The 14,784-nt window shown below is 33.2% G+C and overlaps 1 protein-coding gene across 4 annotated transcripts in view; it reads right to left on the bottom strand.

Moving 5' to 3' along the window:
• Positions 1–3,712: 3,712 nt before the first annotated feature.
• The window catches only part of LOC128987441 (ATP-binding cassette subfamily G member 4-like), a 28,062-nt gene continuing 16,990 nt past the window's right edge, over positions 3,713–14,784 (bottom strand). For all 4 annotated transcript variants that reach the window (XM_054408285.1, XM_054408287.1, XM_054408286.1 and 1 more), the window contains exons 4-13: positions 13,505–13,694; positions 11,979–12,136; positions 10,943–11,083; positions 9,939–10,036; positions 9,528–9,668; positions 8,418–8,566; positions 7,238–7,406; positions 6,579–6,679; positions 6,226–6,381; positions 3,713–5,654 (exon numbers count right to left, since the gene is read on the bottom strand). In XM_054408285.1, coding sequence (XP_054264260.1) covers positions 5,307–5,654; positions 6,226–6,381; positions 6,579–6,679; positions 7,238–7,406; positions 8,418–8,566; positions 9,528–9,668; positions 9,939–10,036; positions 10,943–11,083; positions 11,979–12,136; positions 13,505–13,694 — 1,651 coding nt within the window. In that variant the 3' untranslated portion in view covers positions 3,713–5,306. The remainder of the gene's footprint in view (positions 5,655–6,225; positions 6,382–6,578; positions 6,680–7,237; positions 7,407–8,417; positions 8,567–9,527; positions 9,669–9,938; positions 10,037–10,942; positions 11,084–11,978; positions 12,137–13,504; positions 13,695–14,784) is intronic.

Here is a 14,784-nt window from a genome sequence, read left to right as displayed (position 1 = left end):
AGGAGATGAAAGGTGGCATGAGAGCTGACATAATAGTCCAGTCAAGGAATGAGGTAGAGTGCGTGAGCAGGTAACTAAGCGATTCCTTCAGAAACTTGTTCAGGGGGCTAAGGGTGTTAACATACCAAAAGTCCTGACTCCTTGGTGGAGAGGAGAAGGGGGGGGGGGTAAAGGTAACGCATTTTGGATTTTTCGATTATATCTCAAAAACTATCAACTTTTTGTATACTATACTAAATTGTAAAATTTAGGAAGATTAAATTTTCTACAAGAAAAGTATTTAATGTGTTTAAATTGGTTACAATTTACGAGTTATTACTAATTTAATTAATGGTTTACTCCTTCCATAAGAAATACATGTAAATTAGTATGAAAAATGGGGCAAATCCTATCCCCCCAAAGGAAATATAACCGATATTCTGGAAATCTTGGTAAAATTTCCAGCAATTTGACACTTAAATCATAAGATTTGGTCAAAAATTAAAGCGAGGGTGAGCGTTTAGAAACAGGATGATTTGAGGGCTTTTTATATTTCTTAATAAAAAACACCAAAATACAACATTTTTGTTACCTCGCCCTCGCCTTAATTTTGGATCAATTTTTATGAATAAGATTTCCAGAATATCGGTTATATTTCCTTTGGGCGGATAGGATTCACCCCCTTTTGCATACTATTTTAGATGTATTTCTTATTGAAGGAGTATTTTAATAAGATATTAATTAAAAGTAATAACTCGTAATCTGTTTAACCAAAATAAACACATTATATAGGCCTATTTTTCTTGTGGAAAATTTAATTTTCTTCAATTTTATAATTTAGTACCAGAATACAAAAAGTTAATAGTTTTTGGCTCACCACCTAGGAGTCAGGACTTTTGGTATGTTAACACCCTAAGCCCTCTGAACAAGTTTCTGAAGCGAAAGAATATCACTTAGTTACCTGCTCACGCACTCTACCTCATTCCTTGACTGGACTATTATGTCAGCTCTCATGCCACCTTTCATCTCCTTGGAAATGTCAGTGTCAGTGTACATTTCCAGATCCATGTGGCCAAGACTATTCCCTCAGATGGCAGATTTGACTTAATAGAAGGATAGAACACTGAGAATAAGAAGAACCTAATTGACATTTGGTCAGAGGGCATGTCTAAAACCTCAGAGTAATAAAACAAAATTTTGTTTTATTACTCTGAGCTAAAACCTCTCCATATTCTTCCAAGAGGCATAGTCTTAGGGCAAAAACAAAACAGAAAGAAAATGAGAGAAGATTTTTTACCCAATCACCTTAACAGCTGAGTGATCTCAGACTACCATTGGAGTCCTGTGTCCCCCTGGCACAATTTGTTTTTCAGGATTAATTTTGCCAACAATGTCATTTAGAGGCTTCTGATTGACTATAACGAAGGTTTAGTAATTGAAAAATTATTTTTGTTCATAGAATAAAATTATAAATGCCTCAAATTCAATTTTATATTTTTAATTATGAAATTAAACTGTCATAACCTAACCAAACCAACCAAACGTGCTGACAATGAAAAAATCTAATGATGAAGGTTTATTGATCGAAAAAAATAGTTCTGTTCATAAAATAAAATTATAAATGCCTCAAATCCTATTTTTTATTCTAAAATTTAACTATCATAACCTAACCAAACTAACTAGACTTGCTAATAATGAAAAATCAAATGAAGGCTTAACAGAAAAAATATTTCTGTTCATAAAATAAAACTATAAATGGGTCAAATTCAATTTCATAATGTTTTAATTATAAAATTAAACCGTCATAACCTAACCAAACCAACCAAACTTGTTGATAATGAAAAAAATCCAGTACAAAAAATAGAGTGCTACGGGTGGGATTCGAACCCGGGTCCTTCGGATCATCAGCCCAGCACTCTATCCACTACACCACCGAGGCCGTTGGCACCAATCGTATCGTCGCTGTAATAATGTTCCCTCAGCCAATCAGAAGCCTCAAAATAATACTGTAGGCGAGTGAAAATTTAAAAACGTACGTTTTCAGGAAAAGCACTTTGCAAATTTTTTTCCCCTTTTTTCAAAACTTTTATTATTATTTTTATTTCATTAACATTTTAAGTTTCATAAAATGTCCATGGTAACGCAATATCTTTGGTAGTTTTCTTTTTAAAGAGCATCTTTAGTAGAAAAACACAAAATCCTGTCACGACCATAACGGACGTTTAAATGAATATTAAAAATAGTTAATATTGTTTTTATAACTATGTTTTGCTTTAAACTAATTTACTTTTATGACCATTATACAATAAAAAGGTCACTGAGCTTTTGGTATATTTGGTCTTTCTAGAAAAAAATTTAAAAAACTCATAAAATAGAAAAAAGCCAATAAAATCTTTTTAAGTTTGTATAACTCCGAAAAAACTTACCTGAGACCCGAAAAATCGTTATGTTTGTATAGAGGTGTGCTTCTTTTGTGTATAAAACATTGAAATATGACGATATTTTAATTTTTGAAATTTTTATGATAGAAATCATAAACGTGATGGTCAGGGACAAGCGGTACGGTCGTGAATTGTCTGGAATAATCTAAATCTTTCCAAACAATCCTTCAATTATACTGTTAGTTATAATAAAACTATGTGTTTCAATTGAACTAAACTGTTCAATTTACAATTATATTAAAGTTATTGTCACGACCAAACTAACTATAATCCATAAGGCTGGATTGGTCGTGAAAAAAACCGCGATGGTCGTGAAAATTTGGTCGTGAAATTACGTGTTATTTGGCTCTGTTCTGGCGGTAGCACTGCACCTCATGTTCGAGGATACAAAGTGGACTTCTAGGTTGATCTAGCAATTGAAATATCTTATAAACAAAAATTAACACCATGTCTACTTCATCGAATGACTACGGACGGTCATGGACACACCAAAATTACAAAAAACACAATCTTTCCTTTATTAATCTTGTAATTCCTCCTTTCAACTCAAAACGACCGGCACTACAATCCTGACGTACACCCCGAACTAGTCTCTAAAACCAACTGACTCCATCGACGCCAGGCTTGCCACTGTCGTGCTCCAAAGTTGAAAAATTTTCCCAAATGGTCGTGACGCCAAATCGAGGGACAGACTTATTTTGTCATGGTAGTCAGTCTGCAATGACAATAAAATTATAATATACTCCTTTTTTGTAAGTTTAATAACCATTGACAACATAAAAATATGACTTTATATATTTCGGCATGAATAATTAGTCTAAAAACAGCGTGAAAGTTGGAAAATGTACCTTAGGGACACGTCATGGTCGTGAATTTTGAGACTTTAAAAATACGAAAAAAATACCTAGAACCTATTTAAAACTAAATAAATGTGTGTAACATGTTGCCCCCGTCCCAAAAAATATTAAAACACATAATAATAAACTACAAATCCAGTATCTACGAAGTAAAAGGCCAGGGACATGAAAACGTACGTTTTTAAATTTTCACTCAGGCAACACTGATCCTGAAATAAAAATTCAGCGTCCCCCTGATTAATGTTGTTTGTTTTGTTATCACATATCTTTGGTTAAAAGAAGCAAAAGATGTCATCTAGGTTTATTTGGTTTCCCTCCTTTGTAATAAAGCAATCAAAACTTATTATAACATTTTTTATTCAAATACCATCAATATCACAAAATACAACTGAAGTATACAATTTTTATTTATAAAAAATATATTTGCTTGTAAATTATTTTTAACTATTGTTTCAAACTCTAAACCACAACTTTTTTAAAGTTTGAATATTTTTGAGAGATTAAATTAACTATACATTTTTAACAAAAAATTGTGCTTTGCACATAATATAAAAGTACAATAAATCAATACATAACAAAATACAAAGAACCTTATGATTAATTGTTCTTAAGAGGAAAACGTTTTTTACATTTGTTGTAACATACTCCAAGAAAGTTTTAATGGCAAAAAAAAGCAATTAATAAACATTTCCATAGGTTTTTCGGGATGACAGGTCCAGAACTAATGTATTTGTTGCCTCTGAGTTCTCATAGAAGTCATGAAGGCTGCTAAATAGTAATCAAGGTCAAGGAACTGAGCATCAATGAAAGTAATAAAATGAAAAATACAATAATTATTGTCCACTGCAGTGTTACTGTACTGATTACAAATCTAAAACTTAAAACTAATTAATAATTTAATGCTATTTGCAACAAACTTGTACATCATAAAAGTAAGAAATCATATTCATCATCCACAATAATTGTTATTGTTCATTGATTGTTTATTGATGTCCTGGAATATTTTGTACCTGACAATCCAAAATACAGCTTTCTAGTTAAGGTATTTTTTAATAACTAAAAATATATATAAAATTGAAAATAGACCTGATGATACTACACAGTGGTAAAAGCTATACAATATTTTTGAAATATAACCTTTACATTTTAAATTCACCTGTTTAACTTGTTAATTCTTGATACTGTAATCAAACAAATGAATTTGCCATCATTGTAAAATTCTTAAAATATGTTCAAAAGAATGGAATGAGTATACTTAAATGGAATGAGTAACTTAGATGAGACAAAAAGATCAGCGGATAATTTATTTGTGGCATTTTAAATTATTCAGTATAGCTAGTCCAAAATTAAATAGTGTTTGCATCTCCTTGAGGTAATCTAGAAGAGATGCAATCTTTTGCTTCTGTTGGTACCATCATATTATACCAAAATTAAAAATTAAAAATAATGTTAATGAAATAGAGATAAGAGATGAAAGATAAAAATCCTCAGAGGTATTGAACAACAGTAATTTGATTGAGTAAATAACGACAAAACCTCAAACAGAAATTTGTTATCAGTCCGCAGTCGACACATTGTCCGATCGACCCGACTCTGATACTATAGTAACCGTATGTAAAAATTTTTGTAAATACAGTTTAGACTGTAGTGTTAGTGATAAGAAGATAACTTAAGAAGACCCCTGAAGATGTCACACAAACTGGTGAAATGCAAAGGATGACACAAACATCTACCTATTCAAAAACTACAGGCTACAACACAACAAAGGTAATCTAAAACAAAACCTGGTTTGCTGCCTGTGTAGGTTTGAGTTCGATCTGCTTCGAGTGTTGACTTGAGACTAGCAGATAGACAAAACAATGAAGGAATGTGATAGAACAGTGTGTTACTCTGCATAACGAGCATCCTCTGGTCTTTTCGCTCCTACTGATCAATACCGAATGTCATTGAGTGGCATTTTTCAACTAAGTAAAAAATTAAACGATAAAATTCAAAATTGTCATGAGTGGTAACATAATCACTTCTACTATCACGTTTTGGCCTTGGAGAGTCTCCACTTCAGCACAACGTAGAGTAGAATCTGGAGGAACACGATCCAGACGAGTAAACACACAACGTTGTACCAGAAGGTGAAGTCCTGCATTCCGATGTCGGAAAGGAACTTGTGCACATGGCGGTAGTGACAGTATGGCTGGGAACACGGCAACTTGGGCCGGTCATAGCCGAAGATACTCTGACATGCTCCTTCGAAGGCAAACTTGAAGTAGCTCACTTCCGCAAGGATTTGGAACGGCCGATAAAGGTCCTTGAGGGTCACAAAGAAACCAGAGAGTAGCAGGACAGGGATGGTGGACGATGGGACGATGAATACTGCGGTCTGAAATGAAAATTGTAATTAGTGTAGGTAAACCGATGCCATTAAGAATAAATAATTGCAATAAATGTCCATTACAGTTATCCCAAATAAAATTGTTGGAACAATAATAACTGACTACTTTGTGAAGTTGTGTAGTCAGTGTTTTAAATAAATAAAACCAAACTCAAAATTTAAAAAAAAGCTTATTATTGCTCTCTGTGGCGTTTGCCCCTAAGAAAAAAAAAACATTTCTCACTACTATAACTTATTCTAATAAAAAAAAAGTTCTTAAAATTTTATGAAGTATGTAATAACAGTAATATTTGTTTGCTAGATGTTTGTAAAAAGAAAGTTTTTTTATTTCCTTTACTGTAGGCCTACTTTAGATCCAATTTTTTTACAAGTACCTAAGAGTGTCATTGGGCAAAAATCATTTCTTGAATTTACAACTTTCAGTTTGTATGTAATTTTACTTGCTATTTATCTCTTACTAAAAGTCGACTAACAGTAAATTGTAGAGCACTAGATAAAGCAGAGTTATACTAGCCACTATTGAGGAAGACTCAGCATAGACTATTTTATCACTTCCTACCTGCACAGAGAGAGCTGCTCCGGCCATGTTGCCCATGGTCTGAGCCAACATTGCTATCAGCACGCTGACCAACCACAGCATTCCGAAGCGATACAGCACCAGCGGCTGACCCGTCAGGTACCAACCCACACTCACGAATATCGTCGGGCAGATTATCTGTGGATACAACCTTACTTTAAAGTACGGTATCAAAGTATTACAAATAGACCTAACAGAATTACACAAATTGGGCCTTTTTTTTAGTCCTCCAGGTATCTGATCGCTTTTAGAATTTAATAAATATATATATTTAAAAACATGAAAATAAAATGCTGTAGTTAACATATAGTTTAAACAGTATTTTTACAACTAACCTGCAGAGGAACATCAGCTAAAACCTTGGCGAAATAGTAAACCCTGATGGGATACCAGTTGTTGGACTCCTCTCTGAGAAATACATCAGCTTCAAGAGGAACTGAAATAAAAATTACAATTTATGTTAAAGCCGTTTGTTATATTTTAATGAAAATGGTGGATGAGAGCTCAAGATAGACCGTAGACAGTAACCAAACCAGATTACACCATAACCATAAAAGCAGTTTTTTTATAAATTGCTTTTTAATAAATTCTTTTTATGGCCAGCACACAGTACTAACAGATAAACACTTGCTAAAATAAGTACCCTAACCTAATGTACTTTTCATGTCCGTGTAATACATGTTATTGCAGTGAGGGTTGCAAGAAAAATGTAGGGTATATATATGCTATCAAAATAATGGCTAACAAAGATGTGGGCACAAAACAATATTGTTAATGTCATAGTAAATCCATATAAGTGTCCTTTAACTTTTACCCATTTTCAAAATTTCCTCCTAAAATGTCATTTTAAGATAACTAAAAATTCATTCATTGGTAACTGCAAAAATTGTATCTACAGACACTTTTTATGAGTAAATTTTGAAAACTACTCGGTTACAAAAATGTACAAAAAAATAATTGCAAGAAGTATAAATATAATTAAGTAATCACTTACATGTGCATATTGTTGGCATAGACGTAGCGAAGAAGATAAATATCACATTGAAGAAAATGAAGGAGAAATTTCCTAAGACTTTGGTAGCATCGTTACCAAAATTGTAAAATAATATTCCTAATAATAGAGAGACGATTGTATGGCTGAAGAGACGTACTCCACAAAGATGCTGAAAAAATATTATAAATTTAACTTAGTGTAATACATATCAATAAAAGAAAAAAAAAATACTGAGCATTGAATTTTTAATGTAGACCCATGCTTTTGAGTTTGAAGGATAACTAAGACTGAACTTACTTCAAAAGTAATTTATTTTTATAATAAAGGAAGAGGGTACAATATTTCAACTCATTTTGGTGCCGCTAAATTGCATCTAAATCAAGTGTTGTAATAGCTATTTACCTTACAAGTGTAGTAAGAGCGTTTTTTAATTTACCTAGTGATGTAAACACGCTCTTGCGTAACGTGTAACGTACAAGATTTTGCCTGACCCGACAATATACAGGAGGTTACGAACAATATTTTTCATTGTCCATTTCACTAATCTTCTAACAGTAATGTTCATTTTCAAACAAAAGCTAGGTTAGGAAAATTATTCAAAACATAACAATAATATTCAAGCGCACAGCTGATTTCTAGCGTTGAACGTTGTTGGCTCCATAGAGGTATATTTTTTAAGTTAAGCACTCAATGTTATTTAAATGGGTTTCATTACCTCACCGAGTGAGTTTTTTTCAACTTTACATCACTCGAGAAGTAAAGAAGGTGTATACATCACGCTTGGGATAGGGAAGTTTAACATGGCGTGTTAGGTAAACAAATTTAAACATTTTATATGTACTCTGGTAATCAGGCTGCAATAATAAATTTTAATGTCTAAAACATTATTCCACTTAAATTGTTTTCAAAGAACAAAATTTTGTAAAGTAGGTTAAATATTAGTTGTTTATAAAAATATTAAAATTCCGTTTGAATGGCATGATTATAGGGGTTTAGTAATAGAGCAAAAAATAGCCAGTTGTGTTTATCTTATCTTTTGTTTGAAATTTACCCCCAAAAAGTGTTTAAATCATATAAAAAGTCTTGTCTTCATTACACTGCTTTTAAGAAAGACTTTTCCTATCATCTAGGTCATATAAGTCAAATTCAGTAATTCCTTTATAAATTCAGAAACACATACCATGTCCCGATTGATGCACAGTGTACATCTTCTAAGAAGAATGCAGAACTGAGCAAAAGATGATATTGGATAGTCTGGTTGATTACTGGAAGAGCCAGACCGTTGGATTTGGATCTTGTAATCCTTATCTTCACATATCAGCATTGGACCTAAGAAAAGACTGAGTTAAGCTTTTGATATTATGGTTACAACAACAAACCGTAATAAATGAACAGTTTATTGCTGCAGTAGATGCTTGCTAATCCAGGACTGTGGTGGTGCCGGGCTATTGAAAATGTCAGATTGCTGAATGTATGCTAAAAACAGCCATTATTGCAAGACTACTGAAAACACCACTAATTTTAGAAGGTTAATAGGAAAACGTTGGCCGCAAGCCATCATTTTGTGTTTTTTGTGCTTTCTCTTATTTTAGTAGGATATAAAATGCTAAAAATCTATATAATTAATACGCTACATGAAACTTTGTCGGTTGAACTCCTCCGTCATTTCTTAACCGATTTTATCCATTGACGTCTCATTGGAAAGAGCGTGTCGCGTAGATTTGCAAACTGGCCTTACATTTTTGAAAAATTCCCTTGGGCTTTGCCCCAATGGCTTTGAAAGTTTCCATGTTATCCGTGGACCACTATGACTGTTATTCGTTTTGAACTTACTCCTGTAATACTTTGTAAATGCTCGAATTCGAGCAACATGTACACTAGTATGAAATAAAACACTCTTGAATTTTATCGATTGCAACCAACATCTGCTTCTCAATCACTGTATAAAAAAATCCTTCTCTATAGCATTGAAAAAAACAGTGAGAATAACGCTTCCTTCTCATAGAGGACCTCATCATAGAGGAGGTATGACTGCTGTACTTCCTTATCATAATAAAAAGTAAATAATTCTCTTCCTTCTCATGAAAGAAGAATATCTTTACTTTCCTCTTATACGGAAGAAGAATAACTGTTCCTCCTTCTTCTCAAGTATGCAAAGTAGATAACCCATAAGTAAAATATTAACTTAACCATCCCCCCTACCTAGGAATTTAAGTGATGAGCTCAGAAAAGACATCTTAAACCTTAAACATCTTAAACATCTTAAACCCACTGTAAGAAATCAACTTACTTCTTTCACTTGATAAGTCTTCACTTCCATTTTTCAATGGTTTGTATTTGAAGAAGTCACTGTCATGTCTAGTAAAGTCAAGTCTTGCTCTCTCCACCACTTGGTTGACTTCTTCTTCTGCCTTGGATGCAACTTCCACCGCTAAATGAAAATAGATTGGGAGAGTGATATAGTATACACTAATATAAAAAATATCTAAATGGTTGTAGCGTCATATAAAAAAGCCAGTATAATTTATAGAATTCCAGAGTAATATTGATGTCAGCATTAAACATTGAAATTTTCTAATACCTGGAACTGATATTAATTTCGTTTTTACTATCTTAATCTTTTTCAATATTACTCTAAAATAGAAGAAAGAAAAACCAAGACAAATTGTGTAAAAACTATAAAGTCAAAAAAGATACTCACCAAATTCAGCAATGTTGAAGTAGGGAGGGCACTCATGACCTAAAGCTGCAAATGTCTCTACCATGTTGCAGACAGGACCATTGTAAAGGCACTGTCCTCTGTAAAAAGCAATACAATAAGAAATTATTTTAGTTGCAACTTTTTCACTAGCATATAGTGAAAGCGCAATATTTTAAGAATTCAGCTAATAAATACAGGTTTTGTTAATATAAGTTTCTCTAAGTTGAAAATTATGTGTTTTATGTTGTTGTTGTATATTTTGGAGTTGATTGCGCTATTAGTATTTACGAATAGTTTCCATTCGCTATATTTCTATCTAAGTATTGCTTACCCTACAATAAATAATTAATAACTGTTGAGAGTCTCATGATTTGAGTTACGCACATCAAGGAGTTTTTTCAGATCACCATGTATTACACAAGTTTGTATTGTTTTTTGAGTTGGGATATACCCAATTACTTCTTCTGCCTGAGAGTCATGTTCTTTCTGGTTGCATAGATAGTTGGACTACCAAATATATAGCGTAAGGAAAGGGTCATGGTAAAATCACCTAATATCTCTTAAACAAGATCTCCAGAACAATAGTTTTGCTATTAAAGTGCCCCCCTATTGTATTACTGATCAGTGTTTGTATACTTGTACTGTTGTTTTTTTTAAACATTATTTAAAAATAACGTAACTAAGATAAAATAATAAGACACTACCATTTTTGCAGTAAGAATACACAGCAAAATACAACAGAGTCAAACTAATCCACATCCAGGTCGTCAGAACGTCCAGCTAATCCGGCCAATCCGTTGGGAAAAATGTATTTTATTTATTTAAATTTAAAATCATTACTGTGTGATCTGAAATATTAATAATTGTGTCAATCTAATTTGGAAACCGAGACAACTATTGTATGGAATTGCATTTTTGTTGCGTTTCTGTCAATCGGGACAGGGTCTGGTCTCAATTAGTTTGGATTTACGGGATTTCAGCGTGAATTTCAACAATGCTTATACCTAGACAGCAGGAAGACATCGTCCACCTTCTGGAAGCATCTAGAGCTGGGCTGGTGAATCACTACAACCACAGTGATGCCTCGTTGTGCCAATGATTTGAGATGATCCATAACCATCAGTGAGGCAGTACTATCTAGTCCACTGCAACAGATGTAAGTAGGTGAATGAAATACAGTAGACTATAAAATACCCCCGCCGCAGCAAACCTGCAGACTAAGCGAATTTCAACTTGTCTGATTACATTTTTACTAAAATATTTCCATAAATAAGACATATTTATTCCCAATTTAAATAACATTAGATTTAACAAGTGCTTAGGTTTGCTGCTACGGGGAAGGTAAAAAGTGTTTTTTGACCATATGTTAATAGTATAGGATGAAATAAATAAATTTGCCAAATTGTATCAATATATATCCATAAACAAGTAAACTACAACAGTTTTCATTTTCTCCATAAGAATAAAATGGGAATTTTAAATTACACTTTTTTAAAATTTTCTCCATGACCGTTAGGCATACAACAGCGCTTCAATATACTAAATTATTTCTTTTTTTAAGTTCTACAAAATGGTTGAGAAAGAAATTGCAAAATCTTTTGTTTTTAGGGAAAAAAATGGGAAAAACCCATTTTTACCCCGTAAAACCCCCCATAAACCACTGTTCCCATGGTCCGATTATGCTGGTTCACGAACTAGTTCGAATAAATGTAGGTTTACACGTTTGTACCAAATTTCATCAAAATCGGATAATTTTTGCTCAAGTTATCGCGCTAACGGACACATATATAAATATATATCATTTATATCCTATCCTAAATCCTAGCCAAGTAGGATTTTGGGTGTGTTGCTCACCTACTGTTTAGCATATACTGGTTTAATCCCTGTCTTATTCATGTAAATTTTAGGGATTCGTACCTCTTTCTCTTAAATTTGAGTTTCTTCCATGCTACACGTGTAGACAACAACAATTAGTGAGACAACATAACAGTGTAGCACTATATTCTAGTTACAGAACGAACTTATTGGACAAGTTCTGACCTGGTTGGTTCGTCGAAGAACATGACAGGAGGGTTGGTGATGAGCTCCACTCCAATAGACAGTCTCTTCTTCTCTCCGCCAGACAAGTGTCGCACTTGCGTCTCAGCCTGAGGTGACAGTCCGAGGGTGTCCAACACTTCGGCCACCTTCTCTTCTATCTTGGAACAAATGTTTCCTTACAAAATTGTTGGTTTTAAGATTGAGTATGAGTAAAAGTAACTTACTGGAACAAATAGTTTGGATCCATCAAAAGAAGCCGAGAAATTATGACTTGGTCAGGAAGCATTAGAATAAAATTGTTGTTGTTTCACACTCACCAGATGTTTTTAGAATATAACAAAAATTCTCCCTTACAACTAACTTACAGGCACAGTAGCTAGGCTGCACGACTGGACTAATTGTTTCAACTCTACATCAAATAAACAAAGATCACAGACATGAGACAAAGTGTTATCCTCATGGAATTATTTTAGGGACAATTGCTGACTTACGTTCAAGCAGAAACAGCACAGCACACAATATATTTTTAAAGGTCCTTTTTTACACCCGATTCTTTTTTTAGAACAGTTAATTTGAAAAATAAGTAGTTTTTAAATAGAAATCATGGTGTAGCTTTCCCTGTCTTATCTTCTATGGTTATTGAAAACCCAAGAGGTACTTAAATTATATTTGAGACTAGGGCTGTAAGTGGTTGACAGAAAATTCAACAACCCATAAAAGTTTTTTCCATGGAGTAACACAAGGTCTCTTAAAGAAGAGACCAAGGAAGATCATCAGGTCACCAGACTAGGGAGAGCAATAGAAAAAAAAAACAGGGAATGGAAAAGAATAGAAAGAAATTGTTGGTGGGGACAAAACAACATATCTCTATCTAGAGATAAACTAGAGATCTAACTGGGGCTAATGGCAATACTTGAACAAAATGGGGATGAACAGTGTAATATAGAAAGATTAATTTCTGAAAGGTGCACAAACACAGAGAATTAGTTAAATAGATTTCAACGAAGATCGAATGTTCTTCAAAAAGTAGCTATATCCATGATGGACATCTGTATAAGGGTCTAAAAGCAATTTGTAAGAAGAAGCATATTCAAGTCAATTCTGTAAAATACTGGTTGAAAAACTGTCTACACTATATTATCGAATACCCAAAGAAATTCATTTTAGATGTTAAGTTATTTGATAAAGTTCTTTTTATATTTAACTGTGTGTGATTAAACTTTATGTGATGTGAAATGAATTTTGGATTATACAATTTAAAAAAATGTATATATATGTCTCTCGCATTCACTCAGAAACTTACCATGTAGGGTAAACTTCTGAAAGAAAGAGGTTTAATATAGCACTATATTTGATCACATAAGTACCTATATAAGTTTACTTTGTGAAAAACCATAGTGCATAAGCGATTGTTCTTCAAGAATAATTTAATTTGCCTGCAATGTATATTTTGCAATTGGCTATGAAAAGTACTAAAGTAAACTAACATGTTCAGACACTTGACTCTTGAAAATTGTGTTACAAACCAAAGCTTTCCTCTTGGAGCTGGATATATTGCCGGGAAGTTTAAAGTTGGCAGCAACTTGTAGAGTCTCCCTGACTGTGAGTAGACCCAACATCGCAAAGTCTTGTGCGATGTAACAGCACAGTTTGCGGAACTGGGAGCGAATCATTGGCTGGCCATTGACTGTGATTCGTCCCTTCACTCCAGCTGACCTGTAAACCCGCATTTGTTCAAAACTTACAACAATTAATTAACACAATTCTCAATTTCACAATGCAGCAAATATAGCAGCTAAGGTTAAAATATGGCTGTTTTGTGAGTCCTCACCCCGTCTGATCTACTCCAGCTAGGTTTGAAATTTGAAAAAATCTCTACAATATTGTATGATTCAATTAGGTTTTAAAACTCATCTCTCATACAGGAGAAATGTTCTTGATTCTGTTAATTTTCTTTTTAATGTTATCTGCTTCAACTCTAAAAACTGTTGTAGGGGGGAAATAGATTGTTAAGGGGATAGAACCACAGAGTAAGAGAATACTTTAATCAAAATAATTCACTGTGTTTTAAAAAAATATATGCATTTAGTATATTAAAACAACCAATTTTGATGTAAGTAATTATCACACCGGAGTTCAACTACTTATGTTCATAATTGGTACCAGTAATGTCTTATTTCTAAATATAATGTTAATAAATCAACTGTCATTAGTTCTAGTTCTGGTGTTAAGTGCTATTGACCTTTCACCTTTGTCACTAAATAGAGGAAACCACTCATTAAACTATTTTAACCAACCAAACTAGAGCTAGAACTAGGAGGTAGTTTGTTTGATAGTGTAGGTTCTACACTAGCTTCCTCTATAATTTGCAAAATCGTGCTATGAGCATAACATTATAAAATTTGAATGACAAATTTAAAGCTGCTAGTAGTATTCTCTATAACTATATAATTTCCCAAAAGTTCTATTTATAATGACACCATTGTACAGTAAATAATCTCATTTCACTACCGGTACGTATAATTTTATAAAATATTCTATCTGCTGCGTATAAATCGTTTGGGCAATCAAGTAAGTGAAAATAATTTTGAAAACTACAAAACACAAAACATTAACTTTTAGCCCAGGAGACAGAGCCCTGAGGGAATTACACATTTGCAACAAAACAACTAGTTTTGCAAACATATTATGTTTTTTATAAGTTTTGCGAGAATCGCATGGAAACAGCCCTCAAAAGGCCACCCTGACAACCGCCACCCATGTTTTGGTCAGAGGCTGCAACCCACCATACATGCATCTGGAAAGA

The sequence above is a fragment of the Macrosteles quadrilineatus genome, unplaced genomic scaffold, assembly GCF_028750875.1.
Source record: "Macrosteles quadrilineatus isolate MER2022 unplaced genomic scaffold, UCM_ALF_1.0 Scaffold_2__2_contigs__length_208266976, whole genome shotgun sequence".
Taxonomy (NCBI): Eukaryota; Metazoa; Arthropoda; class Insecta; order Hemiptera; family Cicadellidae; genus Macrosteles; species Macrosteles quadrilineatus.
This window is presented reverse-complemented; position numbering and strand designations above follow the sequence as displayed.